The 24,613-nt window shown below is 31.8% G+C and overlaps 1 protein-coding gene across 5 annotated transcripts in view; it reads left to right on the top strand.

Annotated features, from left to right (window-relative positions):
- The window catches only part of RAP1GDS1 (Rap1 GTPase-GDP dissociation stimulator 1), a 142,492-nt gene that overhangs the window by 54,109 nt on the left and 63,770 nt on the right, over positions 1-24,613 (top strand). For all 5 annotated transcript variants that reach the window (XM_054591710.1, XM_054591711.1, XM_054591709.1 and 2 more), the window contains one exon: positions 3,626-3,751. In XM_054591710.1, coding sequence (XP_054447685.1) covers positions 3,626-3,751 — 126 coding nt within the window. The remainder of the gene's footprint in view (positions 1-3,625; positions 3,752-24,613) is intronic.

The raw sequence follows: 24,613 nt of genomic DNA, 5'->3' as shown, positions 1-24,613 counted from the left end.
GGCACTTGATAGCAAAAGAGCAGTTAGAATATATGTTGTTTTCTGCATTTACCTTCATGGGAAACATTTATTTTTTAAATTTCCATGTAAGAATACTCTGGAAAAATAATGACAGTAAAACTTAAATTATATAATAGCCAATACATCCATTTATGTATAGTTTATATCTAATGAGAGCTTCTTTAAAATTTATTGTAGCAGAAATATTCATACATGATTTTAATTCAGTTGGTTTGAGAAAACTCTGATTTCTTAAAGCAGTTTTTATACATAAGGGAAGGCTATACTAAAGTAATACCTTTAGTGAGTCCCAATTTATGTGTTTAATATTATTTTTAGGCCTTTTATTTTAGTAAGTTTCATTTGTTTTACTTTAAAGAGAAGACATGTAAAAATTCCGGCCTTATTTGTATAGTCACTATGGTTGATTGTGTTGTAAAGAACAGGTTGTTTTTGGCCTAGTGAAACAACCTGTTCATAAATGTTTTACCAAAAAGAAAATTACTATGAAATTTTTTTCGTTTGTTTAGAGGTTTTCAAAATATCTTGCAGGTTTCAGTAAGATTTTCTGTATAGATAAATCATTTTGGGGGGTTATTAATTGAAAATTGGCCACCTATTGTTTGTATGTCATGACCAAGCTATTGTATTTGTGTTATCACGATATTGGGCTTCAGATTTGAGCTGGTCATAAATGTTCAGAAATCTTGGAATATTTAATGTACTTAAAGCAGATTTGAATTGCTCTGAATAGAGCAATTGCTCTTGGGACAACAAAGAGCTCCTGAAGCAGATTTAGTTTGAAAATGGAACCCCTTCAAACATGGTTTGTTAACCTAGACGAAAACCACTATCTGAATGTTAGATGCAAAGCAGCTTGATTTTTAAGATAAGGTAGTTTACTTTTAATCTCATTAGAATCACAGTATAGATTTCCAGAACCTTAGGCATGTATGTGTGGGAACCCTTTGAACAAGGATGACAATCACAGCCATTCTGTGGCCTCTCCAATATTATATACACTTATATATAGATAAATAATATATATTTTATGAACGTATTTCTGATAAGCTCCTAGTATTTATTAACATATATCCATCTGCAGCAGGTAAGTTCATGTTTTTAAAACTAGCTAAGGAATAGCTATACTCCTGGCTTAAAAATTAAATTGTGTTAAGAGCAAAAGGTTTTAGAAGGAGTTTCCTTTCTCCAGGGATTGGCAGTATTGGTTTTACATTGACTGAAAGCTGAGGAATATACTAGTTTTGTTTTATCTTTATATCTTTAAAAAAAACCCTGAGTTATAATTGACATAATACATGATATATGTTTCAGGTATTTAAATGCTTTTGAATAAAAAAAAGTTTAGAATAGTTGTATTTGACCCACAGTTTTCCTATAATTACTTACCCTATGTCATTTTAAGAATACCAAATCCTGATTGAAGCATCAAAAATGTGAAAGATAGGTTGGTGTCATATAGACAATTAGAACATCAAAGCAAAGAAAAATAGTAATTCATCAATGCTGCCATTGCCTGAAGAATAGCAACAACAGAGCAAACAAGCCAAATAATAAGATATAACAACAGATTCCATTTATGAAATGAATGCAAATCAGACTATTCCTAAATTTCTTATTTTAGTAGTCATTTAAATGATGTCCCTGTTGGAAACTAGGCATGGCAAGAGGTGAAAAGAATATCTGCCTTTAATTTGATTAATTTGAGTTGGTGACAAGTTATTTTAAGATTTGAAATCTATAAAGATTCTACAGTAACTATTAATTTAAGAGGTAGAGGAGTAGGTTGATGTGTTATCTCCTATAGTCATTGAATTCATAGAAGAATAGAGCATAATTCATTTTCCCAGTAGATGATGGAATATCTCATACTACTGACTTAAAAAAAAAAACAATAAACCAAAAGGTTAGCTTTAGAAGTAGGGAAGTACTCTTACTTGTAAGTTTAATTTATAGAGTTTTTTCAATTATATAAAGGTAAGTATGAGATAAGATAGAAATGCAATAATTTATTTAGGTGGAGAGGAATTCCTTTGTGACTTACAGCTATCTTAGGGGTAAAAGAAGTGTTACAGCAGTAACAGTGTAGTTCATATAACAGCCCTATGTGATATGCTCTAAGAATTTTAATAAATGATGTTGTTGTTTTTTGGTGGTGGTGGTGGGGCAGGGGTGTGTGTGTGTGTGTGTGTCCGTGTCCCCGTCCGTCCCCTCACCAGGAGACATTTTTTCCTCTATTGCTATTTAGAGGGGGGAGGAAGAGAGGGAAACATCGATGTGAGAGAGAAGCATCAGTAGGTTGCCCTATACATGCCCAGACCGGATATCATTTGTGCCCAGACTGGGAATCAAACCCACAACCTTTTGGTTACACTGTGACTCTGCTCCAACCAACTGAGCCACACTTCCCAGGGCAATGTGCTCTAAGAATTTGAAAATGAAGAGAAATGGGGAGATTGCTTATGAGAGTACTTGTGGAACAAATTAAGGAGTGGACAACCTTTGAAAGCGAGAGCGAAAGAGTAATTTTTATTTAGTAGGATGGAGTATATAGATTGAAGAATTAGATCTTTATTGGCTAACTTTATTGACAAGGAAAACCTTACTGTAAGTCCTAGTATCCAAAATGATGATACTGGTTATCAGAGAGCTTTCATCAATTAGGTACGTTTATTATCCTTAAATTTTGTGGTAGTCTCTCATGAGAGACACTGTAAAAGAGTTTGTCTAATTATAACTATGATGGTATCATTGGAAGTTAATAAATTTAGAATAGTATATTATAAAGCTAAGGAAAAAAACTTTGAAGTATAAAAGAACAACATTTGGCACTTCAGACCAAATGCAATGGTGTAACAGTAGATGAGAATAACCTATAAAATGGATTTCAATAAAGAGTAGGAATGAAGATAAGGAATAGATGTTTCTATTGAGTCTTACCAATGGAGAAGGACCTATTTTTATTGATTCACTGAACCTTTTTAAAAAATCTTTTATAGTTTGGCTTTTTAGAGAACATAGAATAAAATTATGCAATTTTATTGCTTAGTTTATAACTGTAGTACAGTACATTCTCATTTAGTGTCATTGCTAGGTCTCGGAACTGTGGTGAAACACTGTAAGACAAAACCAATTTTACCATAGGCTAATTTGATATAAACAAGAATTAGGTTTCTGTTGCATCTCATCAACATTATAACAATACAACATTGGACAGAATGAGTTGTTCAGGGACCTGCTATATACTTTAATGATCAGGGTCATGGAAAGACCATTACTAATGTTTCTCTCATTACATGCTGCTTCCTAAGCACATTCAGTTATTGTAAAAACATAGTGCTAAGTTAGGTATGAAGAAAGTTAAAAATCCTTTTAGTTTATGGCAGATTGTCAGCAAGGAAAATACAGCCCCACTCATTTTTATGTATTTATTTCATGAAGTATGTATTATAAGGGTGTAATTGTACTTTTGAACAGAAATGTACTCTTCAAATAGTAAGCTACTTTGGACATTTTAATAGTAGCTATTTATTTTATTTAGGGGCATAATTTGTGTAAATTGTTCGTCTTTAGATTTTTAATTAAATACATCTCTTATTTTCAGAATTTATGCGAATTCCATGTGTGGATGCTGGATTGATTTCACCACTGGTGCAACTACTAAATAGCAAAGACCAGGAAGTGCTGCTTCAAACGGGCAGGGCACTAGGAAACATATGTTACGATAGCCGTAAGTGTTGAAATATCAGTGATACACTTCTGAACTTTTGCTTAAGTATTATGATTTTCAGACTAATTTCCCTTCTAGTGTAACACTGTCTTTTCTAGGCTAAGACACTAACATGGGCCAGTGTGGCAGCTCTGCTTATTTAGCAGAACTGTTGGAGATTTGGGCCACAGTATTCCTAAGTAAAAAGTTACAAGAAATGAGTTCTTTTCCTCTGCTATCACAAATTATATTTTCCGAGGGAAGTAACTCAGTTCCTAAGAAATTGGGCTTTTAATTAAATATATATCTTTTCAATTAGGTTTTATTAAAGTACAATCTCTGAATGAGAATGCTTATGAACACAGCTTTTTAAAGTTTCGAAGTCTCCAAATACATTTTTAATTACTCCCAATTCAATAAAACCATTCATAAAATTCATAATCTTCTGAGAAGCTTGATTGGTGTACTACATTTGCATTGACTTCATTCCTATTTGTCATAATGTCATCGTCATCCTCATCACTTTCTATAACACTGTTCTACTAGGCAGAGAGTTTGGGTATATTACAAAAATTTTACATTTTCTGCTTCTCCTGCCCACATATACAGAAAAATCTTGAGTATATTTAATTTAATTAGGCTTATCTTGATTTTCCATAGATTTGTATTTTTTGAGCCAAAAACATGTATTTATTTAACTGGGATAACATTCATTGCTTATTTTCCCCAATGAGTGTATAATTCACCTTTTAAGTGAGTTACATTTTGTTATAAACACAGAAGACAGAGCCCTTTTATGATAGGCAATGCTTCCAGTAGTAATTTGTGTACGTAAGCCAGATATTACAGACAGTCATAACATATTTATTTATGATAAAAGAAAGGAAAAAAAGATTGAAACTACAGCTTTCAGTTATAACTTGTCTGTAGCAGTGGTGGTAAAGCTAGCCTCATTTACTCTACTTTCCTTCCTTTTTTGGGAACATTAAATATTATGTCTGAAGACACGGATGGTGTAATACGAATTTTAACTTACAGTTTCCAGTCCCCATTACTGCTTATAAATTTACCTACCTGTTTCTTCATTCCAGTTATTTTTATTCTAGGGTATTAACTTTACTTATAAAAGTCTATTGCTTTATGTTTATAACTTTGCATTTTCATATTTATGATTTTTATTAAACATCAAAGCTTATAGTATTAGCATTCAAGAATGAACCATTTATGTATATTTTATATGATTAAGTTTAACAGTATATATTATAAAGTCTGCAGAGCAATCATCAAAGATTGATGGCATGTACCTGGGTAGCACTGATCATTACTGTTTTTATTCCTATCGTTCTGTATTTATTATTAGAATTTAAGGCTATCAAAAGTATTTTTTTAATTCTTGTTCAGTTCAGTTATTCTTGAATTACGCATTGCTTCAACATAGGAAATACCTGCTTTGTGTACTTTTGCCTTGAGTTTCACTTAATATTGATAAAATAGAATAAACACCCATAGTGATTTACTATTTCATCTTGCTCTGATTTTTATGGGCATGTAGTAATTTTATTTCCTGTGTACCAAAGAACCTTGAAGTTAAAGTAATAAATGTCTAGTTAACATGATTATTATTTTGATGAAACTGCAGTCCATTATTATAGTGTTTATCATATCCATTTACTATGTTCTTACAACGTGTACAGTATAAAATTCTTAGGCTATGAAGCTAATTTTTTTATTTCATTTATCTATAAATATTTATAACCACTTCATTCTCATTTAATTCAGTGGGAATTATAATTAAGTGGAAAATTAAGCATAGTGAATACAAGCTATTTTTTATAGTTTTAATCCTTAAGAAAAATAAAGTTATTACTCTTAAAAATGAATTAGTATAAGAAGTGGTTTATTACTGTAAATCATGTGTTCATTGTGTCCTGCTTATGCATATAATTTCCATAAGGTTGTATACTTTCTTACCCTTTCAACTCACTGTGACCTTCTTCCTGATTTCTCTGAATAATTGTAGGAAAAGTACAGCACCTGTATTTGAATTACAGCAATAATATAAAAGTCTGTAAATGTGGTACTGTGTAGTTGATTTGTGAATTTACTTGAAATACATTTCTTATTGTATTTTATGACAATTTAAAGTTTGAGAGAACCCAAAAATTAGATTTCTTTTTTTAAGAAATATTGAATGGCTTCTATTTTAATCAATTAATTAATTAACCTTCTTCCCTCTTGAGAATGTAATGCTTCATTCTTAAAAGGATGATAGAAAACTGGATGACAGCCTTCTAAATACAGGAAATCTTTTTCTTAGAAATAACATGTTTTACAATTTACATTTGTGTTTTATTAAACTTATTCATTGGAATAATCAGTTATTTACATTTTATAAATGTACTCCAAGTGAATAATTTTTTAGTGTAAGTTTATTCAGAATAATACCAGGTTTACAATAGATTGCAAAGCTAATGTATATAGAAAATAACGAATTCACTATTAGAGATAAATATTTGGGCAATGTGTGCACATTTTACAGATTTTCATTTTGACACTTAAACAGCAAAGTGTTTACTAGCATATTTCAGTTAAATCCATGGAAATCTTTTGAAAAGAGTAGGTCAAATTTCAATTTTACTAGCTTTGATAGTGCCTGTTTTAGGAACTCTTCCTAATGGAAGGAAATGGTCTTATGTAATCCTAACATCAGGTAACAGACTGATACAACTGCTAAGTAGGACAGAGCAAGGCTTTGTTGCTGATGAATTTGTTAAATCTCAGTCTGTCTCTTGCATAGAGATATGAAAGAATCACTGGGTAGTAGCATTTAAAATGCCTGGCCTTTTTTCTGCTTTCCCAGAAATCCTTCGAGGCACTTCAGTTATGGATTTCTCTTTAGAAGTGTCCAGATTTCTAATATAAGCAACATTTTAAAACTATTTGCTCTCTAACTTTGGAAGAGTAGCTTATGATAAGTTTGACATGTTTTAGATCAAAGAAGATAAAAATTATGTTTCAATTTGGAAAGAAAACAGCAAACTGTGATGGAGTATTCTACAGAATGTGATTTTAAAAAGAAGTATTAAATTTTATAGGTGAATACTTTTGGCCATTTTAATTACACATTTCTCTCAAAAGTGGTAAAAATGGGGTTTTTGTTCTGCTTATATGGCCATCTTTTATGGAATTGTGTCATTCTTTTAGTGATTAGCTTTGTCTGCATAACTGTGCACATTTAAAATTGCTGATATACTTAAATGTCCGTATATATTGAAGAGCTTCATGTTAAGTTTCTCCGCCCATTATTTATAATTCAAAGTGATAAATTGATGGATGGGAGTTTTCTCTATTTGCATGTTATTGCTTGAGGTTAGGAAGTAGTTGCTATGGGATATACTGGTTAAAATGTATGTACTAGAAGCTAAATGGAAATGATTATGTGAAATTAAATACATGCACCTTTTTCTACACCAGAGAAAGTATAATATACAATTCAGACTAATCATGTTAAATTAAATAAATATACTTCTTTACATAAATAAAATTAATGCTTATTATTACATAATTAGTTCTATGATTGGAAAGATGCCTACTTAAGTTTATATGATATACTAATCATATATGATATAAAGAAACTTGGATTCTTGCTCACTAATGAATAAATAAATATTCAAAATGATAAGATATTCAGGCTTGCCAAACCCAATGTTTATGAAGTGAAATATTGTTTATTTCACTGACTTCAAATATAAATGGAAAAGATGCCCAAATACATGCATGGACTTATTTGTATATTAGTGATTCCAACAACCTTACACTATTTTTATGTAATGCATGAAGAAACCAAAGGGGAAGAGTTGAGGGAGGGAGAATGGGAGGAAGGGGGCAAGGGAAAGTGGTGGGGGGTAGGCAGAGACAAATGTGTTTGAAAAAATAAATTAATTAATTAATTTAAATAAATAAATAAATAAATAATTTAATAAAAAAAGAATCATTGACTATGAATGCTGAAAAAGAATTAGCAATAATCCTATAATATTTTGAAATGTAAGTCGGTTGGTTAAGTATGTATTAACATAATACAGACATGCTTTGAAATTGCTTAAGTAATCAAAGTGTATTTACAGCAGTTACAGTCTACAGGGAACTGTTTATGCCTGGCATTTAAAATAAATGTTTATATCAACGATAAAAATTAGGTTAAGCATTTAATTAATTATATTGAAGGGTTCTCCCGGTCTGTATATTTACCCTACTTTTTGTTAGTATTCAGTTTTAGATTTACCAGCCAATAAGTGTAAAAATAAGATTCTTCAACTCTCATCAATTAATCTGTTGCATTTTATGAATGGGTTTACTATCAGAGTACATGTATATGTAAGAATAAATAAGTATATGAAACTGCTACTTTTAGAAACAGTAATTATTGCTATTATTACATGAAAATACCCCATTATAGAGATGTCCAACACATTGTACATAACTGGAAATAGATGTTGATGTATAACACTATCATAAGCTCTAAAGAAAGGTTCATGCCATTGAGAAGTTTTTAATATGGTGGAGAAAATAAAATGTACAAAGAAACAACTTGTGAACAATTATATGGTACTCACTGAATCAGAATAAAAGTAAATAAGTGATGGGAGTAGTAATTAGAGCCATTTTAAAAAAATTAAGCAAATAAGCCCTTGTTCATTGAAGAAATATAGTTCATTTTAAAATTAATTTAAGCAATGAAATTTTAATGTGTCTCCTGGAAATATAGCAGATTGATAGGATTTCCAGTTCTGCCATTTATTAAATTGTCATTTAATCTTTCTCAGTTTTAGTTTCCTAAGTGGTAAAGTGAACTCGGGTGGATTAAAGAAGTTTTATATATAGATGTACAATATAATTATGAACTGCTGTGCAAAGGAGATATATAGCATTTATGTATGATCATTTGCCTTAGTCTTTGGTTTCTTAAACTACCATTTATTTCTCAGAGTTCTGGACGCTGGGAAATCCAACCATGATCAAAAGTCACCAGCAGGGTATTACATATCCTTTAGGGGCATTCTTTCTGGTTTGCCTATGGCCAAAAGAGGAGACAGAGAGGAAGCAAGCTTTCTCTGGTCACTTCTTATAAAGGCATTAACCCTTTCATGAAAGTTCTACCTGCATAATCTAATTACCTCCTAATAGTTAGGATATAAACATGTGAGTTTGGGAGGGATACAAACATTCAATCTATAACATTATTCCTTCTAAAAAGTGTGCTGTGACATAATGTAATGCAAACACTAACCTAGGTAAGCTATTTAAAATAAATATATAAAGGTCAGAAGCCATATAAGGCAAGGCAAAAATAAATCTAGTACAAATCAGGGATAATATAGTTGTTATATTGAGCACTAATTTAATTTGTGCTTCTGGGCAGCCAAGGTTAAAAAACTAAAAAACTTGATGTGTTATGTAATTTTTACTTTGTGCTAAGTATAAATATTCTAGTTTTTAACTTGAACAAAAAACTATTGAGACAAATGCTAGGAGAGATTTATCATAAGGCTATTGCTACCTCCTTAGGTTATTCTGGACAAATCCCTCAAAATACGCAAAGAAATACACAAAGGCTAGCGTTAAAGACAGTATCTTCAATAATAGCTCTACAAAAGTTACCCAGATATTCCTCGTATGAATGTTTCTTGTACTAATTTTCAACAGAATCCAAGAAGTAATATTGAGTACTTTAGTGAAGGTAGTGCTATTTATTTGGGCAATTTAATTCAAATGTGTTATTTTGGTAGTGAAACTTGCTTCAAACATACAACTTAAAAACTTAAAGAATTTTTGACTTGAATATATTTCCTAGTTTGTTTGAAAACCAAATACAGTTCTGTTTTGCATACATTATACCTGCTCAGTTTTTGAAGTATTTTCTGAAACTAAAAAATATGCTAATCTTTGATTTGCATGAAAATGAATATTTTAAAATACCACATATATAATAGTTACATATGTATATGTAATGTAATTATTATGTATATATATGTAATGTAACTATTATATATGTGAAAAAAATTGCTTAAGAAAGTTACTGTGAATTGAAAGTAATGAAGCATGTGTATCAGTAAATAAAAAACAAGATACTGTGTAATAAATGCTGTAAGAGGATACACAGTAAGTTTTTGGAGGGAGCTCAATTGTGTTTGAGCTCATCCAGTGCTATTTATGGAGAAGGAAACATTTAATCTGCAAAGGATTTGGACCTGTAGAGAAAGATTAAAATATTTTTCAGGAGCACAGAAAAGCATTCTAAAAGGTAAATAAAATCCTGGAGAGAGAGATGTCTGGAGTCCATATTGGAGAAGGGCTTGAGCGATGGGGAGCCATGGCAGGTATTTGAGCAAAAGAATTAAATGCTGAAATTGATACTATAAAAAAGTTAATTTGAAAGAGATACATAATAAGATAGGCAGACATGTATAACAATTAAAATAATTCTTAGTAGTATGTATCTGAAACACTTGGAGAACCTCTTCAAAATACATTTTCTTGGCCACAATCTAGAACTAAAAAATCAGAATCCCTGAGGTTAAAATCCAACCTATCATGTATATTTTGCAAAAAGCTCCCTAAATGATTCTGATGCACTTACCTACTTAAAAAGCTTTGGACAGTGACTAAAAGAAGAATAATCAGTTAACAGGGCTTTTCTGTAAAATTTTTTTTTAAGCTTGCAGAACAAATGAAAGAGAACCGGGGCCGGGGGGGGAGGGGGCTGTGTGTGTGTGTGTGAGAGAGAGAGAGAGAGAGAGAGAGAGAGAGAGAGAGAGAGAGACACACACACAAATCCAAGAAGATAGCGGGTAAGAGGGAAAGTCCAAATTAAAAACTGAATAATACCAACAGCAAAAATAGTGAAACAAATGTTTGTACCTCTTGAGAAATTGTGCTGTTATCACTTCAAGTTGAATTCTAAATCAGAACTGTGTGTGTGTGCACACTTATATATACACAGTCTGGCATGATTTAATTATGAAATAGTTCAATACAAAAGCATCTTTTATATTTAAAATAACAAATAAAATTTAATTTTGATCTTGAGCAATTAGATTAATAAATTTGAGCAATAAATTATTTCCATTGTTGCTTGAATGCTGTTCAAAAGTCACTTAAGGTAATTTTATGGAAATAATTGATCTTAGTAAGATATTTTATAATTTGTATATATAACCATAGTCTTCTGCTAATAAAATAATAGACAAATAGAAAAATATAGGAAATAGAGTAGCTTTAGTGGTTTCTTTAGCAAATATGTGGTAATTTATGAATGTTCCATTATTATGTAAAGGCTTTTTGAGAAAAGTAGAATTGTCAAACAATTACTGATGTGAGAAATCTGTTGTACTACAGAAATTAATAGTACTGTCAGTAGGTACACCTAAGCTGTGTCCGTCAACGGCTGCACTATGACCTAATTTTAAACTGCATCTGTGGAACTTGTACTTTTACTTCCTGATCCTGCGTAATAAATGTAAATGTATTTAGAATTTTTCTGCATAAAGGCAAAATTTATACCTGAATATAATACTGTGTCACAAAATTGCAACTTCGTGCTTCTTTTTTGATATATGAGTATTTAACAGTCATGGTGGTTTTTTCTTCATGACTCATTTTTGTAATTTCACTGATGTAATATTTACAACTTTTACTTTTATACCTAGTCTTTCATGAATTTTACTTGTACCTAAATCTTGATCAATAAGTTGCATTTTGAATTTCAGTAAAAATCTTGATGGGTTTATCATTTGCATTTGAATGATTAAAACATATTTGAATGTGTATAAATTATGTAATAAAAATTCACTATTTTGGCAGAATTATAGAGGAGAATTGTAAGTATCAGAATTTAATTTTTCCCTAGTATATTTCATAAATATCTTTTGACTTTATCTTGAGAAACAAGTAGGTATGTCTGTTTATCATTACCCTGATCCCAGAAAAATAAGACATCTGGCAAAATTGAAAGGCAGTATATTTAAGAAGAATGAAAAAAAAAACCCTTTTATATAAGGCACATTAGAATAGCCAGCATATATGACTTAACAGAAACATGATACTGCTCTTTAGATCATTGGCTACCAACTTTTTTCATGCACACACAACAGAAACTTGATTATATATAGTTTTTGCAGGCTGCCAACTCTTGAGTAGAAAGACCCTCTTTTTAACATGAAAAATAATTGTACCCCCGGAAGCTATAGCTCACAAACAGTAATGAGTGTACTTCAGAAAATTTTATGTCATAGATTCAAAGGCTAGAATTTCTATATTGGAGGATAAATTTTTATCATTTGCAAAATGTTGGTTTTATATCTATCATTATGATGTTGAGGATTGCAAATCAAAATCAAAAGACATGCCACCATAGTAAAACAGTAAACTAACAAAGATTTAACCTGTAGAATCTTCTTTTTAATAGGCCTTTTAGATGACATAGGAAAAGAATTTAATAAGTGAGGTTAGAATTAGAAACATACTTTTATGTCATTGAAGATATGTTATTTATGTTCCTGCCTATAGAAAGTCTCAGTACCTACACCATGAGTCAACTGGAATGTTTTCTTTTTCTGTATTGGTTGTAAGGAAATTCTTAATCTGTGCCTTTATATTCTTGGATAGATAAATAGATAGATATACACAAAATATTTTGATCAAGAAATACTGATTGAGCCCATCTGTGTTCAGGATTCTGTGCCAGGTGATGAGGATTATAGGAGAAAATAAGAGCAAGAAGTCCCTATCGTTATGGGGCTAATAATATAGGTGAAGATAGATAATAAGGAAATACTACTGAAAAGATATTTCCAGGTTGTGATCATTGATATCAAGGGAATAAACAGGTGATGTAATGGAGTATATATGAAGATGAAGAAAGTTCTTTCTGAGGATGTTACTTGATCTGAGGGCTAAAAAAAGGGAATGACCTAACTAATTAAATAGAAGGGGAAGAATGTTCCTTATAGAAATGTAGAAATTGCAAAGTTCTGAATGAGGAAAGAACTTGGTGTGTTTAAAAAACAGAAAACATACCACGGCGTATGAGATACAGTGACCAGGGAGATATTGTGCAATAAAGTGGAAGAAATAATCAAGACCTAGATCATAGTGAGCCTTGTGGATCATCCTAGAGCAGCGATTTTCAACTGGTTTGCCACAAGAATTTTTAAAACATGCAATACCTGACTATTTAGTTAGGGGCACTACCTCTTTTTCCTTAGATTGTCAAATAAAAAAAGTGACAACAGCCAACACAATAATAGCCACCTTGTGTGAACAAATCAGAATTACACCTTTTTTTTTTTTTTTTTGGTCAGGTTGGTAAAAAATACTTTTTATTGGTGTGCTGTAGAATTTTAGTAATTATGCGTGCCATTAGATGAAAAAGTTTGAAAATCGCTGTCCTAGAGTAATGAGAAGCCCTTGAAAGGGATCTGATTTAGGTTTTAAAAGCATTGCTCTCAGAGCTGCATGGAAAGTGGCTTGAGAAGAATGGAAGTTATGAGCTCAGAAGGGAAGCAGGGAGAGCAATTTCAAAGACTTGCAGTAGTCTCAGACAGGAGGTACTGATGACTTGAATTAGGGGTGAATGGTAGTGAGGATGGAGGGCATCAGAAGAATTTGTGAAGTGTTTCAAGAGGTGGATGAATGGGGAATGAAAGTAAGGGAGAGAGAAGTCAAGAGTAATTCCTAGACTGAGACTTGAGCAGCTGGACAGAGAGGATAGGGCAGTTTACTGATGTAGGGAAGAACAGGTTGTTTTGTTAGTTTTTCTGAGTTTTGTTGTTGCCCCTTTTTTTTGTTTTGTTTTCCTGGGAAGAGTAATTCTGAGATTCTTCATAGGAATGTGCAAGAGAAAATGGCTCATGGTTAATTTCTGTATTTTTATGTTATATATTTTGGGGATAAACATTCAAAAAGTTTATCATCTTTCATATTTAGCAAAATGTTCAGATGTGACCTGGATAGGCTATGTAGATACAAGGAGCCTTGAGAATTTAGAAATATTAAAAGAATAAACCCACCAAAAGTCATAAAATTTTAAATACGGGGGACTTTTAGAAGTATTCCAATTTTATAGATAAGGAAATAGGCCTGAGAGTTCAAGTTACCTTTAAGGATGAACAGCTAAATTGGTGATAGTGTTGAACTAAAATCCATGTCTCTGATCCACTATCTCTAAGTATTATATTTGAAAAAGTTAACACTTTCATAAATACATACTTTGTTAAATATATTTATGCTTCAATATTAATAGTTCAGCTTTTAGCATTACAGGTACAGAAATATGTCCTCTAAGAATTTTACTAAAAGCTAATTGTAAACCAACATTTTACTTAACCTGTTATAAATCACAAAAATAAACTTCACCTAATTGAGAGCGGATGGAGCAGAAACAAGTGATAAGAGAAAACCTTTTCATATTTCCAGATTTGAAAACTTTATGTAAAAAAGTATATGTGTGTATAAACATGCTTTACCATGTTTGGTTCTTTATTCTTGTCATTTTTTCCTAAATGTAGAGGAGTGCATGAAGTATTTCCTTAGCCTTTTGGTTTATTGGAAAATTTAAGGACATTCTGATTTGACCAGGTTTCTTAGTAAAACTAGGCAAATCCATATGAAAATCTGAGTTTTAATGTTCTCAATAAACCACCTAAATAAACATAGGTATACCCATCAATTTTTTCAGGCATACATCTACTACCTTGTACTACTTCCTCTGCATACAAAATGTAATAAAAGTTAAAATTGTACTGTTCTTACTGTTGCCTTTAATAAATTTTGCCTTTTCTGGGGATGAAGAGTAATAGAAAGGAATTTATACACATCCTATATAAAGTTCTCTGACTTACTGATAAAACAAAATGAACTTTTCTTTTAGTAACTAACATAAAATTTTTTCTTACATGGGACTTTAAATAAATGGGGTTTAAAGTAGCAAAACCATAATGGTGTGACAAATAAGTAGCAAAAATATTTACTCAGTGACCTGAAAAACCTTCCTAAAATAAGCAGTAAAAGTTAAAAGAGCAAAACATTTTTTTTCCCTTTGGACAACTTGTCATTTGAGTGAACACCAGATGATGTTTTGTTTTTTCATTTTTACATTCTTTCCCACATAATATAGTATGAGTCAGTTAATAAGTATTTAATATACATTATTTGTAATACTTAAAATTTGTTAGATCAATATTATGTAGTGATTTATTATGAAAGAAATGGAGATAGGCCACATTATTTTTGTTCATATCGGTATATATTTCCAAAAGCTGTAACTGAATGAAAATCATAGGCAGTTTTTTATAAAGTAATTTAATGTTAAAATTGATTGACTAACAGCCAACCCTCCAGGTGAATATATTTCATAATTCGTGAGAGAGTGATCAATTGCATAATTCTGACATAAAGGTCTAGTTGCCTTTTTCCTCTTTATGGTTCTAAATCAACAGGACAACTTCATGATAGGTCATTTCCAAATTGTACTTCTTATCACACCTTATTTATTTTAAATCTGATGAAATTTCTCATTTTGTGATTTGGATGATTATTTATTGCAAAATTAATTAGAAAAGTTATATATTAAAATCAGCTTCATAAACTGGGGCTGGTGTTTTTCTATAGTGGCTGTATTCACAATAGCCCCAAACTAGAAACATCCCTAATGCCTTTAAATATGAATGGATTTAAAGTAAAAATAGTGATGTAACCCATACAATGGAATCAGCAATAAAGAATAAACCACTTAACATACCTGATAATATCAGTGAATCTCAAAATCATTAGGCTGAGTTAAAGAAGCTAGACATAAAATGATACATACAGTATGAATCCATATATATATGTCAAAACTAATCTGTATATGTATATGTGACAGAAAACGGGTGGTCTGGGGCCAGATGCAAGGGAGAGATGGCCTGCAAGGGAACATGAGTAATCTTTGGACTGGGATGAAATCACAGTTTGGTATCTTGATTGTGTTGGTGGTTTCTGAGGTATACAGGGCTGTTAAAACTTGTCAATTATACATTTTTAAATTTATATAGTTTATTTTACATAAATTCTCAACAGAGTTAATAAGGGGGGAATCCATCAAAATCTAAACAATAAAGTACACTCTTTTTACTTAGAATAAATACAGATTTATTTGGCAAATATGACCACGAATCTTTTTCTAAACCCTCTAGGTAAAATTATTTGTGCTTCCATTGTACTCTGAAAATTTAATTGTGTTTATTGCTTAAATATTTCCTTCATACTTTTCTTTCCTTAACTGTGCATTAGTTATCTTTCTATTTCTCAAACCTAGCTTCGTATGTGAAACATTGTAGGTGCTCTCAAAAATTTGATAAAGGCAGGAGAATGAATGCTAATTTGGTCACAGGTCTTAAATACCTTGATTAACTGATTATGCAGTAGATGTCATTAATCAGTAATATAAGGAAATATTATTTCTATTAAATAGGGTTTAACTTTGGTGAGCTAAAGAAATGCTTTAATTTTGCTGCATAATATATATATACCTATTATTATGCACTTAGAATTTATGGATCTTAGGTGAGTATACTTACGTATATCATGAACATTCAATTTCTGTGAAGTTGTTTTTATAAACTGCCTTTCTCCTTTCTCCTCCATCTGTTCTCCCAGAAAAGGTATATATTCTCTTTTCTGTCCTTCTGTAACACCATTAAAGGAAAATAAAAACTGTATTGAAGCTTTATTCTGTTTACAACTCTGTCATCCTCACTAGACTAAAAACTATGAAAGTAAGACCTTATTATATTCCTGCTTATTATATAAATTTTCATGGTCTGTTGATGTGCTTAACTCATTTAAGAATGTTCTTTTTAACATCAAGTAATGTCCCTTGTTATCCCAGAAAATATTGCCTGTTCTGTCACCTTCTATGTTTGATAATATAGACATACAAATTTTCCTTTCATTAATGTTTACATGATATATCCTTTACTATTTTAAAATTTTTAACTTGAATGCTCTTATATTTAAAGTGTTTACCTGTAGATAGCATGGTTTGGTCTTGCTATTTTATCCAATCTGACCATATCTGTCTTTTAAGTGGGAGGTTTAGACCATATTATTTAATGTGACTTGTGGTTGGCTTGAAATCTCCTTATTCGTTGTTTTCTGATTGTCCAAATGATTCTTTGTTTCTCTACCCATCTTTTTCTGCCTTTTGAATAGATTAGGTAGTTTTTATTTCACTCATTTAGCTGAATTATTGGCTTGCACAGAGAACATATACAACATTTATCAAATTAGTTCACCCTCCCCTCCCAAATTACAATAGTAATATCAAAGGTCACCAATCACACATCACTATAACAAATAAAGTAATAATGAAAAACATGAAATTTTGCAAGAATTATCAAAATGTGACACAGAGAAATGAAGTAAGCAAATGCTGTTTGAAAAATGGCACCAAAAGACTTGATCAGCACAGCGTTGGCATAAACCTTCAAACTGTTAATAAAAAAGAAAGAGAAAAAATGCAATATGTACACAGTGTAAAAAAATCAAAGTATAATAAAATAAGGTACTTTTGTATTGTCATATATTTTGTTTTTACATATGTTAGAAATCCAGCAATATATTGTTATTTTTACTTTAAACCATCAATTATCTTTAAAAATATGTTTAAAACTTTTTAATATGTACTTTCATTTTATTATTTTTGTCTTATTTTGTTGAGTAGTTCAAGATTTCTATCTAGTGTTGTAAATATTGTCTTTTTAAAAAAAATTTTTTTGCATAACAAATTTATTGTCAATGAATTCTCTCAGCTTTTATTTGTTTGAAAATTTCTTTACTTCGCCTTAACTTTCAAAAGATATTTTCACTGGATATACAGGGTCCCTCCCCCTATGCTCTTTACAGTACTTCAAAGATATTTTTCCATTGTCTTCTAGCTTGCATAGTTTCGGATAAGAAGTCTGCTGTATTCTTATTTTTGCTTTTCAAAATATAAATATTTCTCTTTCTTTCCTTTGCCTTCAAGAGATTCTTTTTCTTATTTTTTTTTTAGCAGGTTAGCTACTTGCTATATATTTTTGTTTCATTGTCTTAGCTAGGATTCTCTAAATGTCATAGATTTGTGGCATGTTCTCTGTCATTATTTTTGGAAAATTCTCAGCCATTTTAAAATATTTTACCTGTTCTTTGTCATTTTTTTTTCTTTTATTCCAATTACATTTAGGCCATTTTCCATTTTCTCTCAGCTCTTGGGTGCTCTGGGTTTCCTCCTTAATCTTTTGTATTTTTTCATTTAGTTTTTATAACTTTTATTGATCTGTAAGATCACTGATACTTTCCTTGGTTTTGTTGAGTCTACTATTCAGCCTCTCGAAAAGATTTTTCTTCTTTGGCATTGTGTTTTTATTTCTAGTATTTCCAGTTAACTTTTTATAGTTTTTATTCCTCTGCATAATACCCAGCATCAATTCATGGATATATTCACCTTTGACCTGGATCATTTAATATATTTATCATTTTAAAGGCCCTGTCTGATAGTAATTACGTGTGAATCACTTATGAGTATCATTCTGATGATTATCTTTTGACAGTGAATTATTTTTTCCTCTCTTTTTAAAATACACCTCTTAATTTTTTTTTATTGAATGCTGGACATTGTGTGGACAAAAACAGTAGATACTGTAGTATGGGGTGGAGGTCCAATCAGTCTAGCCAGAAGTTGAGTTTACATTAGCTGTTGCTAACTTTATTTCAGTGCAGTAGTCTTCCTGATCTTTTAGTATTGGGCTGTTCTTGTCTTGTGCTTAGAATAAGAGGTGCTGCAGGACTTTTTTTGTGTGTTCCTGCTTTATCGTCAGTCTTTACCATCCATGCATACCTGGAGCACAAGTGGATTCTCGCCATACTCTTGCTCCTTTACCAGCAGTAGACTGCTGTTGACAAATGCCATGCAGAGAATCCATCACTATTACTATTAATCTGTATACCAGAAAACCATTTCCAAATATTTTGATGCTAAGAGAAAAATTAAAGATCGTAGATTAAGTAATGACAAAATAAACTAATTTTCCATTGGTTTCAACCTTTTCACAGTTTGCTACATATGATTGAAGTCTTATATTGATTGATTGATTAAATAATTAAATATTAATTAAATAATTGAAGTCTTTTCATTGAGATATATTGTTAGCGATCTGAAATCCATAATTTTTGTGAGATATATAAAATCTGAATATACAGTAAAGGCCTACTTACATGTCAAATACTCATTTTTAGTTTTAAATCCAAAATCAAGGTATCAGCAGGGCCCTCTTGTAGATAAGGAGGCCCTTCTTGCTTCTTGTCTAGTTTCTGGTGGTCTCAGGAGATCCTTGGCTTTTGGCAGCCAGCTCTAAACTCTGCCTCTGTCTTTACATGGCTGTATTCTCCCCTTTGTGTTTTTACATCTTCACATAACATTCTTCTCTGCATTTCTCTCTTCTTATAAGGATACCAGTCCTGTTGGTTTAAAGACCCATTCAACTCCAGTATGACCTCATCTTAACTACGGGAATACATTCTGGGAAATGCATTGTTACGTGATTTTTGTTGCGCTAACATCATAGAAGTGTACACACAAACCTGGATGATATAGCCTACTACTGTCATCGTATCTGCTAGACTTTTATATGATTGACAACACAGTCGTTTCATTTACACCAGTATCATCACAAGCACATGAGTAATGTGTTGCACTGTAATGTTACGACATCACTAGGTGATAGGAATTGTTAAGCTCCATTATGATCTTCTGAGAACATTGTCATATGCGATTGTGAAAGAAATGTAATTATGTGGCGCATGATGATAATCACATCTACAATGACTCTATTTCCAAATAAGGTCACATTCTGAGATACTAGGGCTTAAGACTTGAACATAGATTTTGGGGGGGACAAAATTTGACTTGTGATAAACGGGAATGTCTGTGTCTCAGAAGCATAACATTTCAAACAGATTAAGATATTTAAATACTGACTTGGAAATGCAAGCTGAGAATATATACATGAATAAATCTGCATCATGAATTTGCATTTTAACTTCTTAGGAAGAATTTTGGTATTTTCTAATTCATGTACATTTAAATATAGCAATTAACTTTTTTAAAAATCACATTTTAATGAAAACATTTGCAAACTCCATCCCATTTGCTGCTTATTTGGAGCATTATTTATGCAAAATACTGGTAAAATTAAGTAATACAGTCATTTTTTTCAGCAATGGAATAGTTTGGGGATTTTCAGTAATTTTTTTTTTATCTTTCTAATACATCTGAAATTCGGACACATGGCGCTGACATACACTGAAAACTAATGGGCTCTTTGAAGTTTAAAATACAGGCTTCTAGTCTCAGATATAGTTTGGTGAGGACTAGAAAGACTCAGAGTAGTACTTGTGTCCCTACATTTAAAATAGGTCTAATTTATGTTTTGAACTTCTTGCCCAGATTATATCATGTTCTTAGAGGTTTAAAAAGTGGCAGAGTCTAAAGGAAAAACCATGAGGAGCTTGATTAAAATACATTTTATCAGCACCTTTGTAATGCTATCAGTTTTTGCCAAATAATGCTAGTAAGGACTTAGGTTATAATTATTTTTACTTTAAGCACCTAATTTAAAACACCTTTCTGTTCACTCAGAAAGAACACATCAACAATTATTATTACTCCTAGACAGTATCATTTTTCAGAACTGAACAGGAAAATATAACTCAGCTTTACAGCTTAGCTTATAAAATAAATTTCTGGCCTTGGCTGGTATGGCTCAGTGGATTGAGTGCCGGTCTGCGAACTGAAAGGTCACCGGTTTGATTCTCAGTCACGGCACATGCCTGGGCTATAGGCCAGGACCCTGGTTGGGGGCATGTAAGAAGCAAACTGTCGATGTTTTTCTCCCTCTCCTCTCTATAAAAATAAATAAATAAAATCTTTAAAATTTATAACATTTAAAAAAAAAACGAATTTCTGACTTACTTGCCACTAGTCTTTATAGTCTCTCGTAATACTTGGGAAAAATGAAAATAAGTGCCTTGTTTATAATGATTAGTGATTGGAAAACTTAAACAGCAAAATTTGAGGGTTTATTTTAATGTGTTAAAAAAATAAACCCACACACATATTACTTCCTGTGTGTACAAGGACACAGTAGAAGCAGAAATGAGTAAGTGTCAGATCTAAAACGACATTAAGCAGTTGTCCTCTTCCCTTCCCTTTTCTAGATCAGGAAACTGACATTAATAGAGGTTAAGAGGCTTTCTTATGGTCAAACTTAACAAAACCCAAAACTTGGGTACTTCATTATAATTATTTTATGTCATTACTGCAATAACAGTACAATTTTTCTAATATTAAAAACTTCTACCTTAGCAAAATTGTGAAGTTAACATTTCGGATTTTAGGTAACAAATAAATTCTAATTCCCACTCCAACAGCCAAGGCTAGTCCTAGGATTTCATCATTAAATGTTCTTTCCATTCACGTTTTTAGAGACCTTAGCTTATGACATATTTACAACTTTCTTTACTTGAAGAGAAAAGTCTTACCTTCTGTTAAAATAAATATTCTCACATTCTTTCCTTTACCTTTTAATTAGCTATAACTGAACTTAAATTACAATATGAGATACTGAAAGTGATTAGAAAAAGGTGTAAATATACAATCCTACAATTAATAGTGGAGAGGGTAAAAAAGTGAGGAATATTTCATCATCCATGGATGTCTTGTTCTCTCTGAAGCAGGAGTCATGGTTTCTGTTAAGAATGCAGAGGTTGCCCTGGTTTGTATGGCTCAGTGGATTCAGTGCCAATTTGATTCCTGTTCAGGGCGCATGCCTGGTTCACTGGCCAGGTCCCTAGTTGGGGGAGTGCGAGAGGCAACCAGTGACACATTGCAGATTGCACATTGTTTCTCTCCCTCTTTTTCTTCCTCCCTTGCCCTCTCTCTAAAAATAAATAAATAAAACCTTTAAGAAAAAACAGTGCAGAGGTTGGGGGAAGGAAGGACTTATAGAAAGTTGGGAATATTTGGATGGGTCATCATGGGCAATGTGACAGGACCTTGTGAAAGATTGTGCAGCACTGTTTTGGAGCTTGTTCATGCTTATAAGGCCTATAATTTTGCAAGGTTAGAAGATTGTGTAATTTGTTCATTCTTTACAGTGCTTCTAAATGTTCTTTGAAGAACATCTCTAGGGATTTTAGAAATTTCTTACTTTCAGAATGGATTTCAATGAATGGATATTTAAATCGGAATTTTGATATGGATATGAAAATTGTGTTACTGTTCTTTGCTTCTTCAAACCCTTACCAATTATACATGAAATAGATTTTTGTCTGTTGACTTCTTTCTGTTGCATTTTGGACAGCTGTTGTGTAGATTGGTCTTAATATTTAAGTTCATGGATACCCTAAAGAGATTTTTTTGCGAAGAGATACCAAAGAACTTTTCAGAGATGAATCCTCAGAAATTGATTCTCAATTGATACTAAGACTGTGCTATTGTCTTTGCTGAACTGAATGGCAACGTTATTTCAATATGCCATACATAGTGTTTAATGAGAGAAGATTGAATTAGAATTCAGGTTTCCCAAGTTTTAATTCAGAATGTTGATATTTAATCAAAATTTCTTTAAACAAAACCTGAGTCAAAGTGTGAGGACAAAAAGTGTAATTTATCAGATACCTTATTTCACTTATCAGAGTATTATCTCTAAAGTACATATACTAAGTCATTTGAATGTTATCTTCTAAGTGCGTTCATTTTCATATTGGCTGTCAGTAACCTTAAAAAGCGATCTTTATGCCAAACACTCTAGCCCTTGCTGTAGTGCATGTGTATGTGTGCAGCCTATGCACATCCAACATCATTAATTAACACCTAGAGTGTTATGTGCAGGATGCTTTTATAGAAAACAGAGCAAGGCAGTGCACAATCCATGATAATTTAGAATGTTAAAGGTGAACCCTTTTTATTTGCTAAACCTTTGAAAACGTAAAAGATAGTTTATTCAATAGTATCTGTACACACACGTACTTCTCTTGTGTTTTTGAATATTAATGTTTAACATAATTTAGAAGAAAGTTTATTAGTATGATGGGCTCCTGCTATTTATTTCTCTCATGGAGACAATTTTCTGAGGTGCTGCATTGTAATTATCACCACAGTAACCATTCCTTATGTCACAAAGGATTATTACTTCTGGCAGGAAATAAGTAGTTTGACCAAATGGATAAATAGGGAACCAAGATCCTGTTACCGTACAAGTAATTAGAGGGTGGGAGGGAAACTAATATCAAGTATGTATGTAGGCATATTTTTAAATTTTTTAAAATTGATAATTTATGAGAAGAAATATAAAAAAATTTATGTATAAGCCACAAAAGTGGAAACCAGCATGAAAGTTACAGATTTTTAAATTGTAAAAGTAAATTAGTATTTTGAAAAAGTTAATTTTAGGTAAGATTTACTATTGCACATTATGGACTACTTTTACAGCCAGCACCATGCTGTCTCCCCAGGTGTCCTCCTTAGTCTTTTCAAAGATTGAAGCCTTCTAACTTCTCTTTTGGGAAAGCTCATGATGATAGAAATTATAAAAACATTATATTTGCTGATACTATTATAAGGCTTTCCTGTATGCATGACTATTAAAAAGTTCCAGAATCTGATCCAGTCATACTACTACATAGGTTTTATAGCCAGTTTCTACTAGCTACTTGGCTCTCTTTCCATTTTTTTCTTTCAAATTTTAATATCAATGCATGTATCCATTTATCTCTGTCTTGCCCTCCACCCTTAACTTAAACTGTTCTGGGTTTCGTTTTTCATACACATGTTGCATACTCTTGGTACTTAATTAGCAACCTTATTGAATGTACAGCAAAGTGACTGTCAGCAAAGACGTCCTCCTGTATATTCTGGAGGAAGAATATACTCCTCACCCATCAGATTTCCTAAACTTTAAAAATCAAATGATACCCAAGTGGTAGTTAAGGGATGAACAGCAGAAGTTCTCACAATTACTGGAGGAGTGTATGCTGGCTTTGGAAACCTGTTTGTCATTATCTAGAAAGTAAAAGATGTGCAGATTGTATGAAACAATAATACTGTTTGTGCATTATAAATAATAGCTCAAAACTATGACTAATCCAAATAATAATTAGCACAAGAACAGACAAATAATTGTGATGTATTCATACAGTGAATATTGTACACCAAGGAAGCATATGACAGAGTACATGAGTTTTACAAACATAATTTGGGTGTAAGAAGGTAAGCACAAAAGAGTAAATACAACATGATTTCATTGAAAAAAAGTTCAAAATAACAAAACTGAACCTTATTCTGGTGGTAAAAATATAAAGAAAAGTGCATGTGTACACACACACATTCATGCTCACATTCATCCACAAATGAATGCCAATTTACCAAAATCTAGCCAGAGGTTCCATTCATTCAATAAATATTGAATGCCTACTATGTATTAGACATTTGTCTATAAGGAGGGACAGCCTATTTGGGGAAACTACCAGTAATCATGAAACTAGGGTACATTATAATATGTCACCATAGTTGTGTTCAGCGGTGTTTTTAGATCCTTTCCTTGGCTTTAGTATATCCACCTGATGCTGAAATACCAACTTGGTAACATTTCTTAAAATTATATTTTATTGATTATGCTGGTACAGTTGTCCTGATTTTTCCCCCTTTGCTCCCCTCCACCCAGCACCTCCTATTCCCTCAGGCAACCCCCATCACCACCATTATCCATGTCCATGGGTCATGCATATAAGTTCTGTGGCTACTCC

The sequence above is a fragment of the Pteronotus mesoamericanus genome, unplaced genomic scaffold (assembly GCF_021234165.1).
Source record: "Pteronotus mesoamericanus isolate MK-2021 breed Mesoamerican mustached bat unplaced genomic scaffold, CSHL_Meso_final scaffold_232, whole genome shotgun sequence".
Taxonomy (NCBI): Eukaryota; Metazoa; Chordata; class Mammalia; order Chiroptera; family Mormoopidae; genus Pteronotus; species Pteronotus mesoamericanus.
The sequence above is the reverse complement of the archived record's forward strand: the minus strand, read 5'-3'. Positions and strand labels throughout refer to the sequence as shown.